This window comes from Corylus avellana, chromosome ca2, assembly GCF_901000735.1.
Source record: "Corylus avellana chromosome ca2, CavTom2PMs-1.0".
Taxonomy (NCBI): domain Eukaryota; kingdom Viridiplantae; phylum Streptophyta; class Magnoliopsida; order Fagales; family Betulaceae; genus Corylus; species Corylus avellana.
In genome coordinates this window covers 17,261,019-17,285,246 of record NC_081542.1, presented here as the reverse complement: position 1 = coordinate 17,285,246, position 24,228 = coordinate 17,261,019, and the positions used below count along the sequence as shown (strand labels likewise).

Sequence of the window (24,228 nt, the reverse complement as noted above, 5' to 3'; positions counted from 1 at the left end):
AAGTTTTTCTTAATGTTGATTAGATGATTGAAAAGAGAGAGAAAAGAATTCTAGAGAGTAAATTACTTCGTTAATTTGTGAACATGTCAAGTGCATACATTTTGATGACATTACTATAAAATATTATAAATAATAATACCATATATATTATATATAGTATTTTTTGATGTAGAGAAGTAGACAAAATAATATTCTTTTCAAAGTTTTCTGGCATTAAAGTGGTATACCAAAATCAAAATACATTGGAACAAAGAGGGACCTCAAAGAATCCTAACGACATAATTAAACGTACAAATTAAGCCCATTATATGAATAAATTAATTTTTCTTTTTTCTTATCTAATTGTGTTTCCCTCGAAGCCTTTCGTACGTCCACATCATATATCCACACACTCCACGCAAAAAAAATACAACACGATATCTAAACTCCTCCATGCATGAATGGCATGAGATCATCAACGCCTCAAGCCCGGCAGGAAAGGAAATCCGGTGGCCTTCAACCAGAAGTTCCCTTGGAGGAAAGGAACGGCAGTGAATTGAATAGCCTCCCTCCTGCTGATGACTCGCACATTCTTCCACCTCACCCTCCTAACAGTCCTAGAGCCGGGCCCACGGTTGGCATACTCAAAGTAGCTACAGGTACTGAGCGCGAAGCTTCCCGCCCATGGCAGATATCCGAGGGGCTGGATGAAGTCCGCAAGAGTGGTCTCCATGATCACAGTCCTGGCGTACTCCTTCCATGGCCTCCCGAGGTATGTCGGGATCTTGAACCTCAATGGGTACAGCTTCTGCTCCGGCACGATCCTGCAGTTGTGGATCACCAGCCCGGTCGTCTCGCGCTTGTCGGCTCTGCCTTGCGCTGTCACCGTGTTTTGTTGGTTGTCCATGGGCTTCCTCGCAATGATCAACGAGTTCTGGATAACCGTGGAGGAGTCGCCGAAGATGAAGTCGACGGTTCCGGAAATCACGCAGTTGCGGTACAACTGTCTGTGGGCCTGCACGTACAACGTGTCTTGGTAACCATCCATTCTACAGTTGAAGAACGCCGACATGTCTGATTGGACGCGGAGAGCCACCGCTTGGTGTCCCTCCGGTCCGGCAGTGTTTTGGAAACCCATTGACTTGCAAATGAATCCTTCTCCTATAGCCGCTGCCATTCACAAGCAATTTTATATTAAGTCACATAAAATATTTTATTTCCTAGAGAGATTTGAAAGCATTAATTTAAAAAAAATGATGTATCTCATCTCATATCAGATTTATTATTTTGAAAAATGTATTATCAACTCATAAGATGATGATACAATTTCTCTTATCCGTAATCCGAAATGGAGGAGAAGGGTAAAGTAGTTACAGAAACTGGCGGTCTTGAAGGTGGTGAAGCCGTCGCGGTTGGACTTACGGCCAGTGACGATGGTCTTTCTAGGTCCATCACCGAACATGAACACGTTCTTCATATTCTTCTCAATGGTAATGTACTCGTTATAGACTCCACTCTTAACGTAGATAACATATCGGCCTCTGTGGTTCTTGGGGTAAGCGGCCACTGCTGCGGCAATGCTTTTGAATTGTCCGCTGCCATCCTTGGCCACAATCGCGTTCGGTCTAACCCTGCCGTTGTCCACCGAAGCCAAGAGCTTGCGGTCGGAGGCGGAGAACCATGTCGGGAACCTGTTAAAATATCAAATTTATTTATTTATTTTTATGTTTTGAGAAAATTATTTAAGTGGTAATTAATTTTAACCGTACACGTACGTACCCGTCCTGGCTAAGAAGGCGGCGACCAGGGGGCTTGATGTTGAACTCCAAGCCAAACACCTTAAGGATATCGGCGAGCTCGGAAACGATAGCCAGACAATTGCTGGTGAGTGAAGCGGCGTCGTTGAGGTTGTCTTCCATGAGTTTACGGTATTCGGGTGCTTCAAAGCCGTCAAGACATGTCTGCTGGTACGAAATGACAGCGCTCAACCAGTTCTTAAGTTCATCAGCCCGGTCGTTCATGGTGTGCAAGTCGCTTTCTCCGACCGTAGTGAACGAGGCCTGTAGCTCGTCGATGGAGAAGCTCATCAACTCCTTGCAATCCTCCGCTGCCATTTTCACTCTCGGGATGTTCGACGCGTTCTGCACCAGCATGTCGGAAAAGTTGGCCGATTTGGAAACCTCGTTGATTGTGGCTTGGATTGCAGCCTTTATGAATTCCTTGGGGTCTGTGTTTCCCTTCTCCGCCACAGGGCTAAGACTCTTCTGGCAAGCGTCCAGATAATCCGTCTTACTGCAAATGTCTTTCACCATCTTCATCTGCGGCGACAGACTCTCCGCATTGTTCTTGCTCGCATTGTGGTGAACTACAGCCACCACAGCAAGCGCCACCCCAACAACAAGAATGACAGAAGTAACCGAAACAGCTACTTTGCCAATCATCTTCTCTATCTTTTTCTTCTTCTTCTTCTTCTTCTTCTTCAAATTCACTGTATATTTATAAATATATATATATGTGTGTGTCTATATAATATATATGCTCCAGCATCCCCCGCCAATGCTAATTAAAGGAAGAAGAGGCGGGTGATTGAAGAAGATGGGGTTGCATGTGGAAGCTTTTTATAGCGTGGCGGGGGAAGGTTTCTTAAATTAGTGTTCTCTGTCAGTGCATATGCATGGACGGTGGTGAGCGTTGCTGATGTTTGAGTGGCTTACCGGTGTTTGAGTGGAGGGTAACGACAAACTCCCAAACAGAGATTATCAACTCATCACTTACGTTGCAATTACTATAATTAGTTCCAAAAAAATAGTCGTTTTTTTTGGTGGCTTTCAATGGCTCTGCGTTGACACAGGACTTTCATGGACTTGATTTTTCCTTCTTTGTCGTTCATAATTAACTATTATTTATAAATATGTTGAAATTCATGTGTGTCTGTTATTCTGAACTAAACAATATTTGATGTGTTTTTTGTTTGTGCTTCAATCCATACACCGTACGTAAAGCTTTAAAAAAATTTCAAAGATTCATACCATTCGTTTTTTGTATGAATTTAATTACATAAAGTTTTAAAAAATATATATATATAACAAAAAAAAAAAAGCAAAATAAATAGGTGGCCGGACCACCACTTTGAAGAGTGGCCAAGCAAACTATTAATTTAGAAAAATATTAGGGGTACCAAATCTTTTATCGAAAGAGCATTACTAAACTAATGTATAACTCATTTATTTAAAAGAAACAAAATAATTAATTAAGATAAATGTAATAGATACCAATGAATGAGTTATATATCAGCTTAATAAAGCTTTCTTAATAAAAAATTTGATACCCTTAATATTTTTCATTAATTTACTTTCAGGATGGTCGCCCCACAATTTTGTAGTGACTGATCACCACCAGCTCACTGCAATTATGGGCGAAACTAGATTTCTATATTAGGAGGACAAAATTTAAAAAAATATATATATTTATATTTTTTTTTTGAGAGATCAAAAATTAAATTTGAAAGGCCTATTTCGTAAAACACATAATTTGTAGGCATTTTAAAAATTATGGATCTTTGGAATTATAAAATGACCTCAATACTTTTCTTTCTTATTTTTTTTAATTTTTTATTTTATGACATGTCCACACAAAAGAAGAGAAGAGAAAATTCGAACTAGTAACCTCCACTTTATGAGACATGTTACATAGCCGATTGAACTACCCATTTAGAACAAAGGACCTCAATACTAAATTTTGGAACATTCCTCCCAACTATCAAAAATTAATTGCCATTGCCTTCATCTTAATTAACTTCTTAAACTGTGAAAAAAAGAAAATGTAGCTATTAAAATTATTATTAGACTTATAATTAATTATTATTAAATTTTAATTAAATGATAATTATAATAGTCAAATAAATAAGGACACAAACAAGCTCCAAAGAATTACTCGGGCTCAATTTTGATATACGTCGGACCATAATCAGGACGTTGATCACGAACTACAAGCCTCCACCTGTCCGAGCATTCAGACCCAAGAATTTCCAATCTCAAAATAAAGGTTCCCAAAAACACGAAGAAGACGAACCTTCAGAAATGCAGGGCGATGAGGCCAGGGCCTTGCTAGGGTTCCCTCCCGATTCTCGCCCTACCTTCTCTCAGGTTCCTTAATGCACACCTATCTCTCTCTGTAAATCCCGCTTATCCCATAAATTTGTGATGCAAAATCAGGGTTTTTTGTTTTGGTTTACACCGCTACGGGGATCAATTTTGCGTTTTGGGGTTGTTTGTGTTATAGTTTGAGACTGTAGCTGAATTACTGGATTTGGGTCAAGTTGATAATTTGTGATTTTGGGGGATGTACAAGTTGTGGTTTTTGGTGCACAGAATTTCTTTTTCTTTTTCTATTTGGTTGATTGGTAGACACTGTGCTGTGACTTATGTTTGTAGGTTAAAGCAGCTTACAGAACGAAGGTATGGGAGTCTCATCCTGACCTTTTTCCAGCTCAAGAAAAGCCTCATGCAGAATCTAAGTTCAAATTGGTAGGGATACATTCGGAAGTTTAGGAGTTTGTTCTTTTTGCTAACTTGCATTGTCAGTTCTACTATTGTTACATGCATATGATAGATCATTATATGCAAATGTTTGAACCACTGGGGAAGATATTTGGATGAGTAATGCTAGTCTTCACACAAATTTATCACTCCAATTTTACACCGTTTGACGAGACATGTTTTAACTGGCTTTTCTTCTATTTTCTTTTTTTTGTTTTAAATTGGTTGTCATGTCGATCACTTAAAACATGCGACCTCAGCCCTGAAATGGGTGTGAAGAGTAGCATTACTCTATTTGGATATGCTTCGTGGTATCTCTGGGTTACTTGCCAAAAAAAAGGTGCTACTTTATTTAGCCTTTGGGACAATCACTTGTGATCAACAAAAAGATCGACCCTAGATGGAGTGAAGTGGCAGAATTAGAGTTTGTATGACTTATGTATAGGTTTATGAGCAAGTAGAAAACTGGAGTACTTTTTTTGTAAGTGACAAAAGGATGTTATCTTTTTTTCCTTTTTGAATAAAGAATGCCCTACATATGGGAGAAAATCATATGTCATTGTTTATGTTGGAAGAGTATCGGAGCAATCTTTTTATTCTTTTACTTTTTAACCGAAGCAGTCACATAAAATGTATGAATTTCTAAAGCTTTGGATTTTCTTTCACATAATGTTCAGTTTTATTGTATTCATGGAATAACAGACTTTAATATGTTAACTTGTTGCAGATTTCAGAAGCATACTCTTGCCTGCTGTCTGGTAATTCTCTTATTCTAAGAAAGACCAAAGAGTTCAACAAAGTCATGGTTTGCAAACTCCCAAATGGACTATAAATGGACAAACTTGTGACTCTCAGTTTCTTGATCTCATAATGTAGCATAGTTCGCTCAATATGTCAATAAATTACATTTTGAACTTTCGGAATGATGCATTATCTTAACCTGGCACTTTATGCTGTTTCTGCCAAGCTGTTGAAATGAACTTATTTGGCTGAGTTTTTGTGTCATAGTCTCTGTGCTTGTTTTATAATTTGCTTCATTCTTTTTTCCCCTCTCTCTCATTTATTCCATTGCCCCACCGCGGGGTTCCCTTTACCTGTTACTGTGGTTTTTATTATTAGCTTAGCCTTGCTCAAGCTATTCATTCAAGGATTCTGAAGAAGATACATAAGCCAACTCGATATTCTGGGGTATGCATGAGGAGATTTGGACTTGGGAAGGAAGTCCAGTGTGTCAAAGAGGCAAATACATTGTATGACTTAAAATCTCTTCTTCTTTTCCTTGTTGATGCTATTTGCGGAATTGAACTGTCAAAAGGAAAAGCTATTTTATAAAGTTATAGATCTGTCTTTTCAATTATTTGAGTCGAACTTTCATCCAAGTATTCCTTTTTTTTTTTTTTTTCCTTTTCTTTTTCGTGAAATAATTAATATCTAGAAACTTACTGGTTGTTCAACTGCCTATTATATTTGTTTGTATAAGACATATGAGCAAATAATTTTCTGTTGAGATTAGAAGAGTGATAAAACAAAAAATAAATTTTCCATTTCCACTGTCTTGTTGAACTGTTCTGCTTATGATTTTCAGTGTTATGTATAATGTTATCATAATGTGTAGGGCTATTTCAAGATTCTTATTGTACTGTTTGGTAATTTCCTGTGGAATTGGACTCAACAAAACGATGAAAATAGGATGACTTTAGTAATCTGGGATCATTTTTTTTCCTGCAACATTGTTGTCACTGATTATGTATTCTTTCGTGATGGTGCATTCACCCCTTCGCATCAAATGTTCTAAGGGATACTTTAGAACTTTTGGATACCTAGGATCGGCTTCTTCTTTTTTTTCTTTTTTTTTTTCCCTATTTCTTGAAGATTTTTTATTTATTTGCTTATGTTTCAATCATATAATCAGGAAAAAAGAGTAAAGTTTCTACTGCTGTCTTCTTGCCAAATGGTTGAAGAGATGAGCCCCCTTCGGTCCTCAGGATATGTTGATCCTGGCTGGGAGCACGGTATTGCTCAAGATGAAAGGAAAAAGAAGGTTAAATGCAACTACTGTGGGAAAATAGTCAGTGGTGGAATTTTTCGATTGAAGCAACATTTGGCTAGACTGACTGGAGAAGTTACTCACTGTGCAAAGGTTCCAGAGGATATATGCTTGAGAATGAGGAAAAACCTGGAAGGATGCCGTTCTGGTAGAAAGCAAAGGCAGGCTGAATATGAACAGGGTTCTTTAACTTTCCATTCTAATGAGTATAATTATGCAGGAGAAGCAAGTGTTGGTTATAAACAGAAAGGCAAGAAATTAGTGATTGATAAGAAGCTGTTTAGGGGTTTCTCCCCTTTCCGGGCATTAGGATGTGTGGACCCTGGTTGGGAACATTGTATTCCACAGGATGAAAAGAAGAAAAGGGTGAAATGCAATTATTGTGAAAAAATAATTAGTGGAGGCATAAATCGGTTTAAACAACACCTGGCTAGGATCCCTGGAGAAGTTGCATACTGTGAAAAGGTGCCCGAGGATGTGTATCTTAAGATTAAGGAGAACATGAAATGGCACCGTACTGGCAGAAGGCCTCGCAAACCAGATATTAACACAGCATCTACATGCTATTTGCATTCAGATAATGAGAATGAAGAGGGAGAGCAGGATGAAGGGTTTTTGCAATGTATGAGTAAGGATATTCAGGCTATTGATGATAAAGTTTCAGACGGTGACATTAGAAATAATGTCAAGGGGAGGTCTCCTGGTACTAGTGTCAATGGTGCTGAACCTAAACGATCAAGATTAGATTCCATATTTTTGAAATCACTAAAATACCAGACATCCCCACTCTTCAAGCAAGTAAAAGCAAAGATGATATGTGAAAAGAGAACTCGGAAGGAAGTAGTATCTGCTATCTGCAAATTCTTTTATCATGCAGGAATCCCTTCAAATGCAGCAAACTCCCCATACTTCCGTAAAATGCTAGAGTTGGTTGGCCAATATGGGCAAGGTCTGAAAGGCCCTTTCAGCCGACTAATATCCGGTCAATTCCTTCAGGATGAGATCACTACCCTCGAAGAGTATCTAATGGAGTTTAAAGCATCTTGGGCAGTTACTGGCTGCTCCATTGTGGCTGATAGTTGGAAAGATGTGCAGAGTAGGACAATAATAAACTTTTTGGTCTCTTGTCCTCGTGGTTTATATTTTGTTTCTTCCACTGATGCCACTGACATAATAGAGGATGCTGCAAACCTTTTTAAGCTGTTTGACAAAATGGTGGAAGAGATAGGCGAGGACAATGTAGTCCAGGTAGTCTTAGCTTTTCATATTTGATTTTTCTTCTGCAAAGTCGCCTTTGGAATTTGCTTGAGAAGCTGTCTGCTAAGATTTTTCTGTCTAATTTCCATCACAGGTAATTAGTAAGAATACTGCCAGTTTTAGGATTGCTGGGAAGATGCTTGAAGCGAAAAGGAGAAATTTGTTTTGGACACCATGTGCTGTCAATTGCATTGATCAAATGCTTGAAGATTTTCTGAACATAAAATGGGTAGGAGAATGTTTTGATAAAGCCAAAAAAATTACAAGGTTTATCCATAACAGCACATGGTTGGTAAATTTTATGAAGAAAGAATTTACAAAGGGACAGGAACTTCTTAGGCCATCTGTCACGAAGTTCGCCACTAGTTTTTTCACTTTACAGAGCTTGTTGGACCAAAGGATTGTTCTTAAGAGAATGTTCCAATCAAACAACTGGCTTTCTTCCCAACTTGCCAAATCAGATGAGGGTAAAGAAGTTGAGAAAATTGTCTTAAATGTCACATTTTGGAAGAAGATGCAATATGTGAGGAAATCTTTAGAACCAATTGCACAAGCTCTTCAAAAGATAGACAGTGATGAAACTCGGTCAATTTCTTCTATATATATTGACATGTATAGAGCTAAGCTTGCAATTAAAGCCATTCACGGTGATGATGCTCGAAAATACGGGCCTTTCTGGAGTGTGATAGAATGCCACTGGAATTTGCTATTCCACCATCCTCTCTGTGTAGCTGCATACTTTCTCAACCCGTCATACCGGTATCGACCAGATTTCACTATGGTATGAGAAGTAATTAGTATATAAGCACTTTATTGTAATTTTCTCTATCTCCCATCTTTAAGTTTCTACTTCTCTATGATTTAGCATCCTGAGGTGATTCGTGGTCTAAATGAATGTATTGTTCGACTTGAACCGGATGGTAGGAAAAGAATCTCTGCATCCATGCAGGTACTTGTTTGTTTTTGCTTTTTTCTTTGTCTGTCATCCTATTATCATGGGCTAACTAATTTTAAAGCAATTTAGTTGCTTGGTGTTTCAAGGTGAAAATGTTCATTCAGCTGCAGTGGTTGCACATATAAAGCAGTTATAACTGTTCTGGGCATTTTTTCTGTATTTTTTTTTAACCAATTTTCCGTTGTTATCATATCAGATTCCTGATTTTGTTTCCGCCAAAGCTGACTTTGGAACAGATTTGGCTATTAGTACTAGAACAGAGCTTGATCCAGGTGATACTGTTGGCACACTTTATGCAAACTTAATTACTCTAGATTTTTTTAGTAGGCAAAAATTCAGTCATAAAAATTTGTACTGTTTCATATTGTGTTTTATTAGCTGCATGGTGGCAACAACATGGGATAAGTTGCTTAGAGCTGCAACGAATTGCCATTCGAATACTAAGTCAGACGTGCTCATCTTTGGGATGTGAACATACCTGGAATATCTATGATCAAATTCACAGAATAAGGCGCAACTGTTTGTCTCAGAAGAGATGGAATGAACTTACCTATGTCCACTACAACTTGCGACTTAGAGAACGCCAGCTGGGAAGTAAGCCTGATGACATGATATCATTTGATAGTGCCATGTTGGAAAGCATGCTAGATGACTGGATTGTGGAGACAGAGAAACAAGCATTGCAAGAAGATGAGGTACCACTCCGTATTTCCTTTTCCAAGAATTTTTGCTTGCACATTACTTAAGGTTCTGCTTAGAAGAATTAGAACTTCAGTAGTCCAGTAGAATTTTTGAATCCTTTGTCCTGTTTTAGGAGATCCCTTACAATGAGATGGAGCAACTCGATGGAGATGAGATGGATGAGAATGAGAATGAAGAAAATAAACATGCAGAAGAGGTTACATCTGTTGGTGTGGTTGAACCTTTGGATGTTAACCCTTCTGCTGGGGTTATAATCACTGATGATGATGCGCTTGATTTTATTGCTGAGCATTTGACAGATTAGTTATTCTGTATATGGCTCATCAAATTTGGAGTAAGCAGCTATATATGCATATGCAATTATTACCGAGTATTTATAAGTGGTTTGGTGTTACTGAAGACCAATTCTTGTAATTTGTTGTTTAATATGTTATTATTAAGGTATTCAGTTCTTGCCAATTTATACAGACTTGTTTTCAGTTTCTTGATTCTTTGATTAAAATCTATCTTTTGGTAGGTAAGCATATCCCAGTGCTGGCAGTCAACTGCCACAGCCCATACTTTTTTGTCTGCTTCACTATTTACACTCATTTTTCTTTTCCCCTCTCAGCACTGGATATGTTGGTGGCTGGTAGTATCAATATCTTAATTCTTTAGAGTACCATCCAACTTTGGTTTTTTTGGGGCAAGTACTAGGGAGATAGCTCTACTACTTGTGGATGATGTATTGCCAATTTTCTTTTGCTAATGCACAAATTTATACGTTCTTTTAATCAAATTTCTATATCTTACTTTACTTTCAGTTTTTAATCTAATTTCTGTATTCATTCTTATAAAAAAAAATGAAGACAGAAATTAGATTAAAAACTGAAAGTATTCAATGCCATTGCTAGATCCCAATTTTTTAAATAATGTGGTCCATATCTATGTTTGTAGCTGTATTTTCCATAAACCCTGGTATACAAGTGACCCTAGTCCCTTAGTCCTGTTCTGTTTAATAATATTTAAGGTCGAATTTAGTTATATTATTCTGAGCCAGTCACAGTTTGTCCATTCAAAATCTACTTTTGGCTTTGAGTTTGCAAACCATGATATGAAAGCTGAGCTCCATATTGGAAGGATTATGTAGTGGATGTACTCAGGAGGTTATGATGATAAAAAAAAAAAAAAAATAGTAATACTAATGATGATGATGAAGCACTAATAAATCCATCAACAACAGATTTGACATGCTTCTACTTATAACATTTCATGTGGTGCCTACTACAGGTGCAAGAGGAGACGGCTCAGCTTCAGGTAACTTACTTTAATAAAAGTAAATAGTTCTTTTTGATTTGCGTGGGCGTTTTACTTATTAAAAAAAATAGAATTATTTTTCGATTCCTCCGTTTTCATTATCTCTTGATTTAGTTAGTCTTGTTAATTCTCCTCCTTGTATATCATCTATCTTGGTTAGTCACAAATGTACGAGTTGTTAGAACTGGAGTTCCAAGGGCACAGGGAAGAAGAGGAAATCCTGCTTTGATTCGAATCCCTTTCCTTTTTATTATTCTGGGAACAGTTGCACTAGGGGGATTGAATGCTTCAAGGTGATTAACAGTCTCAATTCCAAGGATGGTTATTTTCTTTTCAAGAAAATATTCAGAGGGTTAAATGGTTATATATTTTCTTTTTATTACTTGCTTCTCAGGGCTTATAAAAAGCAAAAGCAGGCATATCCTTCTCACCATCCTTTTCTTCCTTGATGCCCGCCCCCTAGTGGAGTCATGCTGCTTTTGGTGTTCTGGAAGATTATTTAATTTTCTGCATTTATTCTACTTTATAATGCATAAATGTAACTTTGTTTTTCTTATTACCATGTACTGATTTGGTGGTCAGAGTGCAAAATGCAGAATGTTAACATTTCAAGTTAGATTCGACCCCAAAATTTGGTAATATAGACAAATTATTGATATCTTGAAAAGAAGAAAGAAGAAAAATGTAATAATTTTCTCCCTTGTATTGTACATGTTGTCAATTACTTGTATTTTGAAGGTTTATTTTGGTGGGCTTCTAGTGAAAATCCTTGTGCCCTCCCTTCAACTCTGGATTAGAATCCTTCTAGTATGAAGTATATCATTTGGAATTCAGGATTCGGGTAGGCCTGCTTGTTTGGGCTGACCTGACAATTCCGACCCTACCTGATCCTGATCGGTTTTAGTTGGTTTACGCAGACTCATCGGATGGGTCGGTCGGAATAATAAACAGTTAATTCCAGCACGAACTGGTCAGGGGTTGGGTATCGGGTATCAACCACCGGCAGTATTCAGTCATCAGTACGAGTATCAACTCAATTGGGTCGATAAAGGTCCCACTACTAAAGTCGCACTATTCTATTCCTCGAGAAAGCAGTATCAGAATAATGCTGTTCCATGTCAAAAAGGTATAGGATGCCATCATGTCTGGTTATGGCCATTGACTGAATAGTGAATGCCAGCCATTACTGTACTTAAATCATTTGATATTAGCAGTAAGATTAGAAAATGCCGAAAATGATAAAAGATACAAAGAAAATACTGATATCTAGATGATCCAGCGATATCGCATCTCAACATAAGATTTTCATCTTTCAAAATGCAACCTGTGGCTGTGGCTGTGTCATTCTTTCCATCTTTCCTTTTCGAAAGAGAGATACTGCACAGATGTGCGTAGAAATAGAACCCATGTGTATATATAGATGATAGAGCACCACCGAACCAATCTCTAAAACTGCTGAACAATCAACCACTCCAGTGAAAATCCAGGGTGGAATATCCATCTATTTGGCATTTGTCCAATATAGTCGCACAAATTCCAGCGACTTTGAATCGAGCAACATTGATCAAAACACATACACGGACACACACAGATTACAAGTTTGGCATGCACCTATTTCTCATCTTGTTCCGACACATAACACAAACACAAACACAAACTCAAATCACGTTTCATATTTTGCCCCTTCCCCCTTCCGTAAGAAATAAGGGCTTCAATACCATATTTAAGTTGCAATTTACCATAAATTCAGTCCAAGAGCATGAAAAGGGTACAGAACAGAAAATGGATAGTGAAAAGATCAAATTGGAAACATGCCCAAAATATTTCAATCATGAGACCAAACCAACCCGCTGCCACATGTAGAGCCGAAAACAACATAACATATAAAGGTACAGAAAATAGAGATACATATTCAAATTGATAGCACTAGCGTTATTCCAATTGTTTTGTTTTCTACCAGCACTATAATTGATACAAATGGTTTCAAAAGTTTAAGACACAAAACTCCAGCCGTACGTTCCTTTCCACACAAAAGCAAATTTATTTATGATCATGCCCTCCATAGTCCAAAAATAGTAGACATATGTGCATACTAGTCTTCATAAACAATGCTCACTTCTCGTAATTCCAGGACCAATACCATGTGACATCATCTTTCAGCGATCATACCTTGTATACTTCTTTAATGTCTATGGAGTTGCTTCAACCTTTTTCTCTTTAGCTTTGCTCCAGTACTTGTAAACCACCAAACCCCACCACGGTGTCATAATGGCCATCTCAAAACCATCGGAACAAGATACTCTCTATTTCAAGTGAAACAGAGAGGAACCATTTCATGGTTCAAATTAAATTTCACAGCATCTAACGATGTATATGTTGCCTACATGCCGCATCATTTACAATTTTTAAATGATGTTACAACTGTACACCATTAAATCTGTAAAATCTAATTTGAAACACGAAATGGTTCCACTCCAGTTCACTTGAAATAATGCAGATCCTTTCAAAACCTTCAACAAAACTATGGATGCATCTTCAATATAATTAATATCCAAGGGCCTTGTATCAAAACAAATCATCATAACCTGATCATGCTGGCCAGCTACAAATGTAAATACATCCACAGGTATGAAACTTGTTTGCGACTTCACGTTCTCAAAAAATAAAAGCTTTAAGACTCTTCCCTTGTGCCTTTCTTAAAATACCTTCAAAAAATGGACTAGGAAGAAATAACTCTAATTAAGCACAATCTGGCAATCTGGCAAGGGGCAAAAGTCTAATGGTCGACTTGTTCTGACAGAAGCTCAGTAGTTCAGGTGCAAACGTTTCAAAATAGATGAATATGGTGAAGAGAGTAGCTTATAGCCACCACGGTGGGGGAGAATTGCACTGGTCTAATAGGTGACCTTACCAAATGTGGGCTTTCTGTAGGATACCAGAGCTAGTTTCCAGCAGATAAAAAGGCAAAAACAAAATAGCCTAACACTGCCTAATCCACAATCTAAAAGTTCCATCTAACATAGCTTTTTTTATATTGTAGTTTTTTCAAAAGTGGCCTATGTTCCTCCAGTCAACAGATCCAATTAAATTATGACAAACTGGTACCTGTAACCATCTTAAGACTGCCACTTTTTAGTACTAAAACTGATCTGATTTTAATCAACCACCAGTTTCAAAACCGTTATCAGCTTTAGTCTCAGCAAGAGTAATGCTAATTGGTTGCCATCCTGAGTGATGATGAATAATCCATTTCTTCACAGCAATGACCATATTCAAGATCTGGAGTACATCACCCAAAGCAAGCTCTTCTAAGCATGATTTCTTAAGAGTCAAGGCTGCTTCATATCTTCAGAACAAAGACAAACAAATCAAATAATTTAGGGGTTAGAAATGTCTCATCCAGGAAAACAAAGTAGCAACAAATTTATTAAACACCTCTACCTGCACTGAGAAGCCATCATTGCCGACCTGCCAGCTGGAGAACTTAGAAACTTTTGTATGCCATCCCATCTTACTTTTGAGTGCTGCGTGTGATTACCACCCATAGGGTTAACACACTTCCACAGTTTCCCATTTTTACCAACATACAACTGCATTGCACCTAAGTTCTGTTTCACTACCATATTTTGCTCAATTGCACACTCCAAGGCCTTTCTTACGTCAGTAGTGCGGTATTTTGGATCTCCATAACGAATGCAATCAGTTATGTTTGCTTCAGTAGGCATAATTTTTTCATTTTTCAGGGTGTTTAAGGCAAGTAGGATAACACCAATAAGGCCTTGCACGAACTCAGAAGGTGATGGACGTCCTTGTGATCCCCAGACACCATTACTAGAAGCAGTGTTAGCAACCATTGGGGAGGAGGCAGGTAGAGAATATTCAGAACCACGGGGGTACCTGTTGTTCATATTATCATGGTGAAATGTTTGGCCATTCTGTAAGATTTGGCCATTTTGAGGTACATTTACGCGAGCTGGATATGGAGATTCAGTCGATCTTGGCCGCCTAAACTCTTCTCCAGTTCGCTGATGAACATTAGGAGGAATTTGAGCATAGCTGGGGAATTCATTGACATTTAGCCTACCCATATCAGGCACATTTGTGTGTGCTGGAAAATATCTAGGGCCATCAGGCCTGAGAGGAGTTGGCTGAAAACCATGATTATGAGAGTTAGAATAATGCAAATTGTCCTGTCCAAAAGAAGGTTGCATATGGGGGTTGTTTGGCCTCAAGGGAAGAGGATATTGATTTTGCGGATTTCCTACAAAATTATTGCCATTACTCCCAGAAGCATCAGAACTGCCATGAAAGAAATTGGAAGTAGACCGACTTACAGAAAGTTCAGGTTCATTACTGCCAAAGAATTCATGTGGGGCTTTCTTAAACTGCTTTGCTTCTGTATAATCCGGTTGGTAAGTGTAATCACCGTTTTTACTCTCTTGAACGGATACTGGCACGCTTGAGGCTCTTGATATGCTCGGGTCATTTGTCGATTTTCGGTTATATTTCCCTTTGTGTTTGTTATCACCACCAACCCTTCCAGTACTAGGAGGTCTTTGATTTCCCAAAGAAGGGCTTTCAGAATTGATGGGTTGGCTTAATTGAATGGGTTCAGAAACTGGGTATTGTGACGTTTCTTGATTAGAGGTATGGTAACCGTTAGTAAACTGTAACTGTGTTGACTCACCACTTGAAAGCGGGGGTCCTCCAGCAGAGAGGCTCGTCCAAAGCCATACAGTCTTTGCTGCAGCAACTAGGGGAGCAGACGCTTTCTGCGGCTGTGCTAGAAGAATATTATACCTTCTCATGCGCAGCTGATGGAGTGCATTAGAGAAATCCCTGTCACCAGAAATCAGCATAAAGTTTGCGGGAGCAGGGTTGTCTACTGCCCAGAACAGCATGTCAACTAAAATCTTCTTGTCACTCGCATCTTTCACACCTGTTACACACATTCACATGTCAATGAAAATGAATACACATCGAAAAAACACAATCTTATCTTCTAGTCCATCAGTAAGTTTTAAAGAGTTTGCCAGAAAAGAAGACAATGAAAATCGTGGATAGAGATATTCAAAGTTATTTGCAACACAGGGTTCATAGACAAAATAGAAGTGCAATTAACAATTCTTGAAAACAAGTACCGAACAAAACATGAGCCTCTCTGAACGGCAAGAAAAAGAATAAATTTAGCTAATGCCTCCTAATCAAAATTAGTATTCACGTAAATAAGAGTAAAATACCAAATCCACCTTAAACTCAATCTTCGCTGGACACAACGAAAACGAACCAAATTCTTATTCACAAAAAAAAAAAAAAAGAAAGAAAAATCGATGCAAAAACCGAAGACGGAAGTCAAAATCTCAACCCTAAATCGCAAAATTAGGGTTCATTCATAGACGAAACGAAAGCGCCGTTAGGAAGTTACCAATAAAGCAATAATCGAACACGAAACATGAGACCTAAAAACAAACAAGCGGAGATAAAACCAAAACCCAACAAATATACAGCCACATCCATCGACAATAAAGAGGCAGAAAAGCTAAATCAAACCACGCTCAGAGCAGATCTTTTAGAATCCAAAGTCACAAAAAAAATATTAATAATAATAACAATAAAATACGACGCAGAGATCGCAGATCTGAGAGAATCCGAAGAAATATCGCAGTAGGGTTAGAGAAAGAAGGGTACCGGCGGGGACGTGGTTGAGGGCGATGCCGGTGCTGGAGAGCGCGTGCTGTATGGAGGCGGGGATGCGGTTGGTGTCGCCGTAGGCGGAGATGGAGACGGGCCCGCAGTACATCATCTTCACGAGCGCCGAGCTTATGTTCTGCGCGATCGAATGCGGGTCGCACCCCTTCGGCACCTGGCAGTTCTCTATGTCCCACCACACCGACGTCTTGGCCCCCACATACTGCGCCTCCGCCATCGACGACGTCGTTCCGCTCACATCCCCAACCATCCTCTGCGTGCGATTATATTACAGCATAAATCAACCACTCGCTCGATTTTGCAATTCTCTCTCTCTCTCTCTCTCTCTCTCTAATCTTTCTTCTGGTAGTTGAATTGAACGGCGATTCTTCGCTTCTTGCGTCTGTCTATCCACCGCTGTGTCTTTCTGTCTTGGAGCCTCTGAAGCTACTTCGTCTAACCTTTTTTTTGAGGAACTACTTCGTCTAACCTAGTGTGCCATCCAAGATGACCATCTTCTAAATGAACGGGCCCACGGGAAGACCACCGCTCCAGATACGGGCGCGTATAAGTTACTCCCTGACTTAGACCCCTTCATTCACTGCATTTTGGTCTACAAATATATCTTATAATATTATAATTTCATTTTGTTGACATCTTTACCATTATTACACCCCTAGTATTAATTGAGTAATGTTATAGGTCTTTCAAGAGTCTTCTTAGAGTCTTAAGAGTCTTTTTAGAGTCATTTTAAGTGTGATGTGACTTTTTTTTTTTTTTTTTTTATATGTCCGCACAAGAGGGGGAAAGGGGATTCAAACTAGTGACCTTCGCTTCATTAGGCGTGGTCCCAGCTGATTAATCTACCTCTTAGGGACTTTTAAAATCACTAATATATCAAAAGTCAACAGATTACATCTCAAATTTAACGATAATTTTGAAAGTCACATAATATTTGGAATGACTCTAAAAGGACTGTAAAAAGACTTATAGTATTACTCGTATTAATTTCATCTTGCACGGTAATATTTTGATTTTGATTTTATTGTATTTCTTATTTCTAGTGCCAATAGGCCCTTATTAAAAAAAATTAAAAAAAAATAAAATAGAAGTATTTATATAGGGTACAAATTACAATTGCAGTAAAGACATTAGATAGAATTTTAAATTTTTGTTTAGGATGCTTAACCCTGCCGGCCAGCACCTTCTTTTAGTCCAATTGGAATATATGCCCTATGTCGTGTCCGTTGGTGTGCTTTTAGCATTTTGCCTTTAACTTTTACTCGGCAATTTAAAGTAGGAAGATTGGTGGCACAAAAAAGGTATATATCGATAATAAAGAGGCCTAAGTAAAGTTGGATATGAAGTCACCGGAAAAGCTCTACCAAACCCACCCCTGGGCCTCGCCAGCTTTTCACTACTACTTTACCTTTCATTAAACAGCGACAACAAATTCTTTTTTTTTTTCATGGCGCCGACTAAGTAAAGTAGACTAACATCTATTGGCTGCTTCAAATTGTTAAACTATTATTGTTCCCATGACTCACAAAGTTTGGTTGGAGCCATCACTTGATTGGACCGACCGAGGTTTCCTGCGGTTGATTGTTTGAATTGCCACTCAGGACTTCCATAAAATTCGCGTAGGTCTCGAATTGACTAGACAGGTCCAATTGTTGCTTGCAAAACGTTTTCTTTGAGAACACAAACAGGAATTTTAACAAACATCTCCACTTCCTTTGCCTTTGGTGCGCTTCCCTTTATTTTCCCTACCCAATAAGAAAAAAACCCTCATCCACCCTCCATTTTCCTTCCTTCCAATTATTACCAAATAGACACTTGACGAAATCTAGGGTTATGGATGAGACTAAACCTTGATCGTGTGCTGAAACCATGCTATTAGGCAGATTAGTGTATAGTACTCGTATGAAAAGATGCTATGTTAAAAAAAATATATATTGTATCCACATTTAAGAACAAAAATGAATGTATAGTTTGACTGGCTACTTTCTGCAATTTTTTATCAGCTCCTAGGCCGTATAGCTGCTACACGAGACATCCTTGAAAGGAGGAATTATGCCAGCTTCTTCATCCACATCTGAATCAGGAGCAGAACCATTCCTCCCACCACTTCTATTGTTTCGATTAACATTGGGGGACATATAGATCAGATGCCTTCTCCATCTTCAACTACTGCAACATGTGGAAACAAGAAGAACAAGATAATTACTTGAAAATTGCCACCCATTCCAAAACTACTTTGGCACAAGATAATTACTTCTCCCTTACTAAAAAGTGAAAATAAAATAAATATGGTTCCCACAACTTAATCTGCCCCTCTTGAAGGAACTTGCCGTGGTAAAGCAGTTCAATCAGATGGCCACAGTTACAGAGTGGATGCAAAAAATTGGAGGCAACAAGCTTAAGATTATGTGCTTGCTCCTAGGCAATAACCCTTTAAACATTGAAAAATGTCCACAATGAGGTTCCTCACAAGGACAGATATCATATTTTTACGATGGCCATCTGTAAAATGGTTATTGCATACTCTCCCCAAATGTTTAGGAAAGTTTCAACATATCTAAGAATAAGACGTAAAGGTAAAGAGCATAAATACTAATCAACCTAAAACATGATAAGAATAGCTGAGAATATCGACCTTTACTGCTCTATCTGGGAGACTCTCAGAAGAAATTTGAGATGCACGAGTATCCCTGACCTTCAAGTAGTTATACATGACAACACCACAGAGAGCTGCAGAAAGACAGAATTATAGTAGACATTAAATATCAATTTGGAAGTTTTAAGTTAAAACTAATGACCGACCAATATTTTACCTATCGCATAACCAATTATATTGAGCCCAGTAATCACAGACTCGGGAAATAGAACCGTTGAAAGGGCAATGAGAATCCAGTCTTTCAAAACTCCGGCAACACGGATAGTTACAGCTCCGGTTCTACCAATTACTAAGAAGATCGAGAAGTTCAAAGCCAGAGCACATAGTGCATTTGAGAAGAATATCCAGAAATTGAATTGAATCTGTGAGACATTCATTACAGGCTTCTCCAGAAAATACCAAGGAACAAACAAAAAGACAAAGCTGCACAGGACACAGGATGAGAATGAGTAATTCAGCCAAACAGCATAAAAATCATAATTATACCCTCAGAGTGCATATCAATTGATTTATCTGGAATCATATCTGCAATAATTTTAGTTTTCTTTTCCAACACTCCCCAAGATGTTATTTTCCAGAATGTAGTTGCTGGATTGGCTTTCCTCTAAGTTCAAATAAAAAACTACGCATAGAGCACTTTTAAAAGTTATTTAAAGACCTACAAATATAATGATACAAATGAGTGATTTAAGTTCAAGGAACCGAAAGAGCCAAAGGAATGCCAAGAATGACATAAAGTAGTTAGGAGCGGCATGTGTCAAGGATGTAATAAAGATTAAAGCAGATTGCTTTAAGAAAAACTGAGTTGCAAAAGAGGATTCATGAATTCCCCAATTAGTCGGGGTTTGAGGCCTAGTAGTGCCGTGTTATTCCAGAACCACCAGAGAAGTACCATTGATGCCTGAATCAACATGTCAAACTCAAAAATAGAACAATAATTTAAAGGTTCCAAATGTGTGAGAACAAGATACCTGCATGGTGCTATGTAATATAAGCTGGTGATAGGATTTAGAGTTAATCCCTTCTTCTGTAGAAGAACTTGTGTTAAGACCAGCCTGAGAGCTTCACCAAACATTCCCATGACCTGATAAGCTGTACCCAGCACATTAAAATGAATTTCCCCATATGAGGAAACGACGACTCCAACACTGACCAGCACCATGTTCAAGAACACATCATACTTTAATTTGTCAGTGCCACAGACAACTGCAGTGAGGAATGTAGCCACTGGCACTGTGAAAAAATAAAAAATAAAAAATAAATGTTTAGCCATTTAGTATTTTCCAAGGCATACCAACGACATACAAATAAACAGAATATTAGCATACTCAGGGCTTTAAGCATCTGGATGAAGGCCACAGAAATGTACAGATAAGCCGTGTTGCCAAACCTGTATAGACACAGGAAATGCATTAAAGATTTGGAATATAAAACTTAACATGTGAAAAGCAATGTGAAAGCCACGACATTGTGGATATGGAAATCACGAGCTTCAGATTAGGAGCATTAATCTTGAGAAATCTACATTATGGTGCAAAAGCAACTATTCGAATCAAGAACACATTAAGGGATCAAAAGTAAGTAAGAAAACTGCTAAAATCTTAACAGGAACGTATCCAAGAGGCTTACTAGTGATCATATTCACTTGTCTTCAAGTAAGAAAAAAAATATGTAGATTATAAAGCAGTTGATAGTTAGCGTGTAGCCCATTAAATTCTACATTGAATGTAGATTTTAGTAATAGCATGGAAAGAAGATACATGTCCCACCCCGCAATAGAAAAAGAGCGAAGGATCTCTTTCACAAACCAAATAAGTTCAAGCAAGCATTAATCCCAACTAAATTGGGGTTAATGATGATGAATCCAGAAGTTCTTTTCCAATAAAAAGTGCTAATATCTACCAACTAAAATTGATAAAAGTCCATATTATCCCAAGCCTTTCTGCATAGCGATAGTTGGGACAAGCTCAGGTGAGTGTTTAATTTCAAAGTTATACATAGAACAACAGTAAAATAACAGGCTAACATGCTACAATTTATTTCTTCTTGTCTAAACCCAGGTAAAATAAATTGCAAAATGCCTCAAGATAGGCTCCTGGAATTTTCCCCAGATACATCAGGTAATAACATGTACATACATTTATGTTGCATAGCAGGAAATTTTACCCAGCCTTTACTTAAGATGGACAACAATAATTGGATTCAAACTAGAAGTTTAAATTCTACAATATAAGTTACTTACCATAAACTAGCTGCGAAGAAGGCACTTATAGGAATGACACAAGTTGCATATCTGCAAAGCCAGGAAAGTTACCAAAGGGCAGAAAGTTTTGACGTTGGAAAAAATCAAAGTGCATGTAACAAGCTTACATTTTGAATGTCATTTTAATAGGAGAAACAACCTGCACCAATTTAAGAAATCAAAATGTTTGACCACTGCAGAGTAAAAAACATTGCAGGAAAGAAAAGGTATACCAAGGCAGAGAGAACAAATCAAAGATGGGAGAAGAAAGTGAAAGAAAAAGAGGGATGAGACGTAATCAAAGAAAAACATATCAGAAAGTTAGAGCAGTTATCAATCATCATTTATCCCCTCATAGACCCTTCTTAAAATTTATATCTTTTAGGTGGGGCAGGATCAATGTTTTCATTTAGTACATCTGTATACCTATCTTCCTTTTTCATGTCGTAGAAAAATCATTTCTTCTCATAGCTATAGGCAAACTCTTCATAGGATCTCAATCTAATTTTAAACTGACGAGAAGAAAAGAAAAGAATTAAAAATAAAGGATCTACAAAGGAAGAAAGACATAAGCCAGTACTCGAGCCAACTCCACTCAACCAAGTCTTAATCCCATCTATTGGGGTTGGAAAAATGTTTTGAGACTTAGTTTATAGCATCCTTGATACATTGAGGTCAGCTCACAAGAACTTGTGCAAGTATTGTACTCTTGTATGCTAAATCTTTTTTTTGATAAGTACTCTTGTATACTAAATCTTCCAATCTAAGGATTAAGAATCTATATAAGTTTTAGTTGTAAAAATCATAAGATGTGCAATGATTCTGAATGCAGTAAGATGGGAATGAAATCAAGAGAGCACATATCACATTCTTGTTGCCACCCATTAAAGCTATAGTTGTTTCAGTGACTCCAGCGTCCATTAGCCTACTCAGGGTGAGTCTGTCACAAAAAAATTTTCAATGGATTTTTTTTTTCCCAAACGCCCTTTTTATCAAAAAAAAAATAATAATAATGACCGATAGTAGCAAACCCAGTGAAGGGAAGATAGAAGAAAGTGACGGCATCACAAGATCAAAAACGGTCCTACCTTGAAAACTCGAATGAGAAAGAATGCAACTGCACCAGAAAATCCCATATGAATCATGGTGAGGGTTATCGGATATGGAAAATTGAAGTACTTTGTTGAAAGGACCCACTGCAGATGAATGAAAATCAGGCAACATTCATTATTTAATCTTTCAGATGGAAATCAGGATTAAAGTATAAAAGACACCAAAAGGAGCTGAAAAATATCCGTGGTTCAGGTGACAGATTATACTGTGAACGGCTTACCTTGTTGTACAAAATAACCCCTGATGAAAGCAATATGTAGACTAGGAGATAAATATAAGTCAGCAAATGCTGCCTGCTTATCATTGTCTCTGGTAGACGAGTCCTACAAAAGCCCTTCAACAAACAACCACTTGCTTGCCAAGCATCATCAATGAATACAAGCTTTTCAAACAAAAAATTAGGGTAAGGAACACGTAATCCCCAATAAAAGTGGTCCAATTCTCCCGTTTAATCAGAGATTTTCCCTGTTCACCAATGATTATCAACATGCCATTTATTAATACAAATGCAAAGTCACTGAGATTTCGAATTCATATCACTAAAACTACCATACATAGATCGCCATTATATCACACAGTCCAGCACGAATGGCAAGCCTAGAAAACACTTCCCCAAAAAAATTATATTAAAAGCAAGCCAGCTCACAAAAACACTTCATTTCAATTTTTTTTTTTTTATCAAACGCAAACCAAGCAACACGATTAGTAACAAAGCATTTTCTCTTCCTTGAGTTACACATATTTCTGTACAACTACAATACAGATCTTGGCAGCGCTTTCAGCAAACCAATTTTCAACTAAAAACACTAAACAATACAGATGCATTTCAGCAACTCAGATCATATGCTAATCAAGAATAGATATCAGTCGCAGTACTAATAAATTGCTAATTATTCGCCAAAATTAGAAAACATTTACTAAACACAGGTTTTTTGTCCTAAATTTCTCACAATTACATTGACAAACAATTCATTTTTTTTTGTGAAACTAAAAGCATGGAAACTGAACGGAAACAAATAGAAATGTGATTTACTCACGCAGTGAGAAGTGCGAATCTGATTCGAAAGAGACAATGGCGGACTTCACAGAGATAGAGATGGGGAGTGAGCCAGAGAGATCCGTAGAGACAAGAAAATCGCGCCCTTAATTAGCGTGTTTCTTTTATAGACCCGGTGGAGGAAGACGACGTCGTGTCTGTAAATCTAGATATTCCAAAAACGTCGCCGTCGCCAGTGGCCATGTTTGACATTAGTAACTAGCGGTAAGCTTTTGGTCAAGTCCACCTAACACACACCACTAAGCTCACAAGACATAGGCTAAAAATAAATTAATGAATTATTGACACTTCAGTGCTTGAAGGGGTTTTATAAAAATCTTAATTAAGATAACTGCTTGTTATGAACACTTTTTTGGTTGGTTTGATAAAATTTTGAGATATATATGTTTTGGATTTTGGGTTTTGAAAAAAAAAAAATATATATATATATATAGGGTAAAAATTGAGATTTATAGTTTGTTTTGAAAAGTGTGTTAATGTGGCATCGATGATGGCCACATGTGAAAACTCGTTTAGAAAACTCATACTTGAGAAGAGTTTTAACTTCTTTTTTTTAAAAAAAAAAAATTTAAAAGGTGGGAAGGGGCGACCAGTGTAGTTTTCCCCCTTGAGCGTTACCATCGGGGTTCCCACTCGCTGTGGAATGTCCAGTTTGAGCCATAGCTACTGCCTAGAAA

The 24,228-nt window shown here is 37.8% G+C and overlaps 5 protein-coding genes across 8 annotated transcripts; 2 read left to right on the top strand and 3 right to left on the bottom strand.

Moving 5' to 3' along the window:
• Positions 1 to 213: 213 nt before the first annotated feature.
• LOC132172435 (pectinesterase-like) lies at positions 214 to 2,542 on the bottom strand. Its single transcript, XM_059583937.1, has 3 exons — positions 1,759 to 2,542; positions 1,354 to 1,670; positions 214 to 1,149 (listed from the first exon to the last, which is right to left on the bottom strand). Exons 1-3 carry the CDS (start codon positions 2,418 to 2,420, stop codon positions 455 to 457), a joined length of 1,674 nt encoding a protein of 557 aa, XP_059439920.1. The 5' UTR covers positions 2,421 to 2,542; the 3' UTR covers positions 214 to 454.
• Positions 2,543 to 3,938: 1,396 nt separating this feature from the next.
• Positions 3,939 to 5,510, top strand: LOC132172438 (protein CAJ1). Its single transcript, XM_059583946.1, has 3 exons — positions 3,939 to 4,124; positions 4,413 to 4,505; positions 5,245 to 5,510. The coding sequence occupies exons 1-3, from the start codon at positions 4,059 to 4,061 to the stop codon at positions 5,347 to 5,349; spliced, it is 264 nt and encodes an 87-aa protein (XP_059439929.1). The 5' UTR covers positions 3,939 to 4,058; the 3' UTR covers positions 5,350 to 5,510.
• Positions 5,245 to 10,998, top strand: LOC132172436 (uncharacterized). 3 transcript variants are annotated; one of them, XR_009439139.1, is made up of 10 exons: positions 5,245 to 5,275; positions 5,637 to 5,767; positions 6,430 to 7,812; positions 7,916 to 8,602; positions 8,687 to 8,770; positions 8,973 to 9,048; positions 9,155 to 9,471; positions 9,591 to 9,812; positions 10,748 to 10,774; positions 10,935 to 10,998. XR_009439139.1 is itself a non-coding variant. In XM_059583939.1 (9 exons), exons 2-8 carry the CDS (start codon positions 5,708 to 5,710, stop codon positions 9,780 to 9,782), a joined length of 2,799 nt encoding a protein of 932 aa, XP_059439922.1. In that variant the 5' UTR covers positions 5,245 to 5,275; positions 5,637 to 5,707; the 3' UTR covers positions 9,783 to 9,812; positions 10,701 to 10,764. The 3 variants fall into 3 exon arrangements, 2 of the variants coding, with proteins under 2 accessions (XP_059439922.1, XP_059439921.1); XM_059583939.1 differs by lacking the exon at positions 10,935 to 10,998 and having other exon boundaries at positions 10,701 to 10,764; XM_059583938.1 differs by lacking the exons at positions 10,748 to 10,774; positions 10,935 to 10,998 and having other exon boundaries at positions 9,591 to 9,964.
• Positions 10,999 to 12,634: 1,636 nt separating this feature from the next.
• Positions 12,635 to 16,982, bottom strand: LOC132172785 (uncharacterized). Of its 2 annotated transcripts, XM_059584355.1 has the most exons (4): positions 16,463 to 16,982; positions 15,109 to 15,713; positions 14,216 to 14,922; positions 12,635 to 14,120 (listed from the first exon to the last, which is right to left on the bottom strand). In XM_059584355.1, the coding sequence occupies exons 1-4, from the start codon at positions 16,731 to 16,733 to the stop codon at positions 13,934 to 13,936; spliced, it is 1,770 nt and encodes a 589-aa protein (XP_059440338.1). In that variant the 5' UTR covers positions 16,734 to 16,982; the 3' UTR covers positions 12,635 to 13,933. The 2 variants fall into 2 exon arrangements, with proteins under 2 accessions (XP_059440338.1, XP_059440337.1); XM_059584354.1 differs by having other exon boundaries at positions 14,216 to 15,713.
• Positions 16,983 to 18,358: 1,376 nt separating this feature from the next.
• On the bottom strand, positions 18,359 to 23,640 carry LOC132172472 (probable sugar phosphate/phosphate translocator At1g48230). Its single transcript, XM_059583987.1, has 10 exons — positions 23,532 to 23,640; positions 22,715 to 22,959; positions 22,470 to 22,577; positions 21,510 to 21,541; positions 21,382 to 21,432; positions 20,468 to 20,529; positions 20,111 to 20,372; positions 19,297 to 19,562; positions 19,119 to 19,213; positions 18,359 to 18,652 (listed from the first exon to the last, which is right to left on the bottom strand). The coding sequence occupies exons 2-10, from the start codon at positions 22,796 to 22,798 to the stop codon at positions 18,650 to 18,652; spliced, it is 963 nt and encodes a 320-aa protein (XP_059439970.1). The 5' UTR covers positions 22,799 to 22,959; positions 23,532 to 23,640; the 3' UTR covers positions 18,359 to 18,649.
• Positions 23,641 to 24,228: the final 588 nt, after the last annotated feature.

Bases quoted from the DNA above. Each gene is read 5' to 3' on its own strand.
- LOC132172435 (XM_059583937.1), bottom strand. From the start codon at position 2,420: ATGATTGGCAAAGTAGCTGTTTCGGTTACTTCTGTCATTCTTGTTGTT. The intron at 1,671-1,758 runs GTACGTACGTGT...ATATTTTAACAG, and splicing joins CGCCTTCTTAGCCAGGACGG to GTTCCCGACATGGTTCTCCG. The intron at 1,150-1,353 runs GTAACTACTTTA...TGTGAATGGCAG, and splicing joins CTTCAAGACCGCCAGTTTCT to CGGCTATAGGAGAAGGATTC.
- LOC132172438 (XM_059583946.1), top strand. From the start codon at position 4,059: ATGCAGGGCGATGAGGCCAGGGCCTTGCTAGGGTTCCCTCCCGATTCT. The intron at 4,125-4,412 runs GTTCCTTAATGC...TTATGTTTGTAG, and splicing joins CTCGCCCTACCTTCTCTCAG to GTTAAAGCAGCTTACAGAAC. The intron at 4,506-5,244 runs GTAGGGATACAT...AACTTGTTGCAG, and splicing joins CAGAATCTAAGTTCAAATTG to ATTTCAGAAGCATACTCTTG.
- LOC132172436 (XM_059583939.1), top strand. From the start codon at position 5,708: ATGCATGAGGAGATTTGGACTTGGGAAGGAAGTCCAGTGTGTCAAAGA. The intron at 7,813-7,915 runs GTAGTCTTAGCT...TTTCCATCACAG, and splicing joins GCGAGGACAATGTAGTCCAG to GTAATTAGTAAGAATACTGC. The intron at 8,771-8,972 runs GTACTTGTTTGT...TTATCATATCAG, and splicing joins GAATCTCTGCATCCATGCAG to ATTCCTGATTTTGTTTCCGC.
- LOC132172785 (XM_059584354.1), bottom strand. From the start codon at position 16,733: ATGGTTGGGGATGTGAGCGGAACGACGTCGTCGATGGCGGAGGCGCAG. The intron at 15,714-16,462 runs GTACCCTTCTTT...TGTGTGTAACAG, and splicing joins CCTCAACCACGTCCCCGCCG to GTGTGAAAGATGCGAGTGAC. The intron at 14,121-14,215 runs GTAGAGGTGTTT...TTTGTTCTGAAG, and splicing joins ATGATGGCTTCTCAGTGCAG to ATATGAAGCAGCCTTGACTC.
- LOC132172472 (XM_059583987.1), bottom strand. From the start codon at position 22,798: ATGATAAGCAGGCAGCATTTGCTGACTTATATTTATCTCCTAGTCTAC. The intron at 19,563-20,110 runs GTATCTTGTTCT...TGTCCTGTGCAG, and splicing joins TATTACATAGCACCATGCAG to CTTTGTCTTTTTGTTTGTTC. The intron at 19,214-19,296 runs GTAAAATATTGG...GTCTTTCTGCAG, and splicing joins TATAATTGGTTATGCGATAG to CTCTCTGTGGTGTTGTCATG.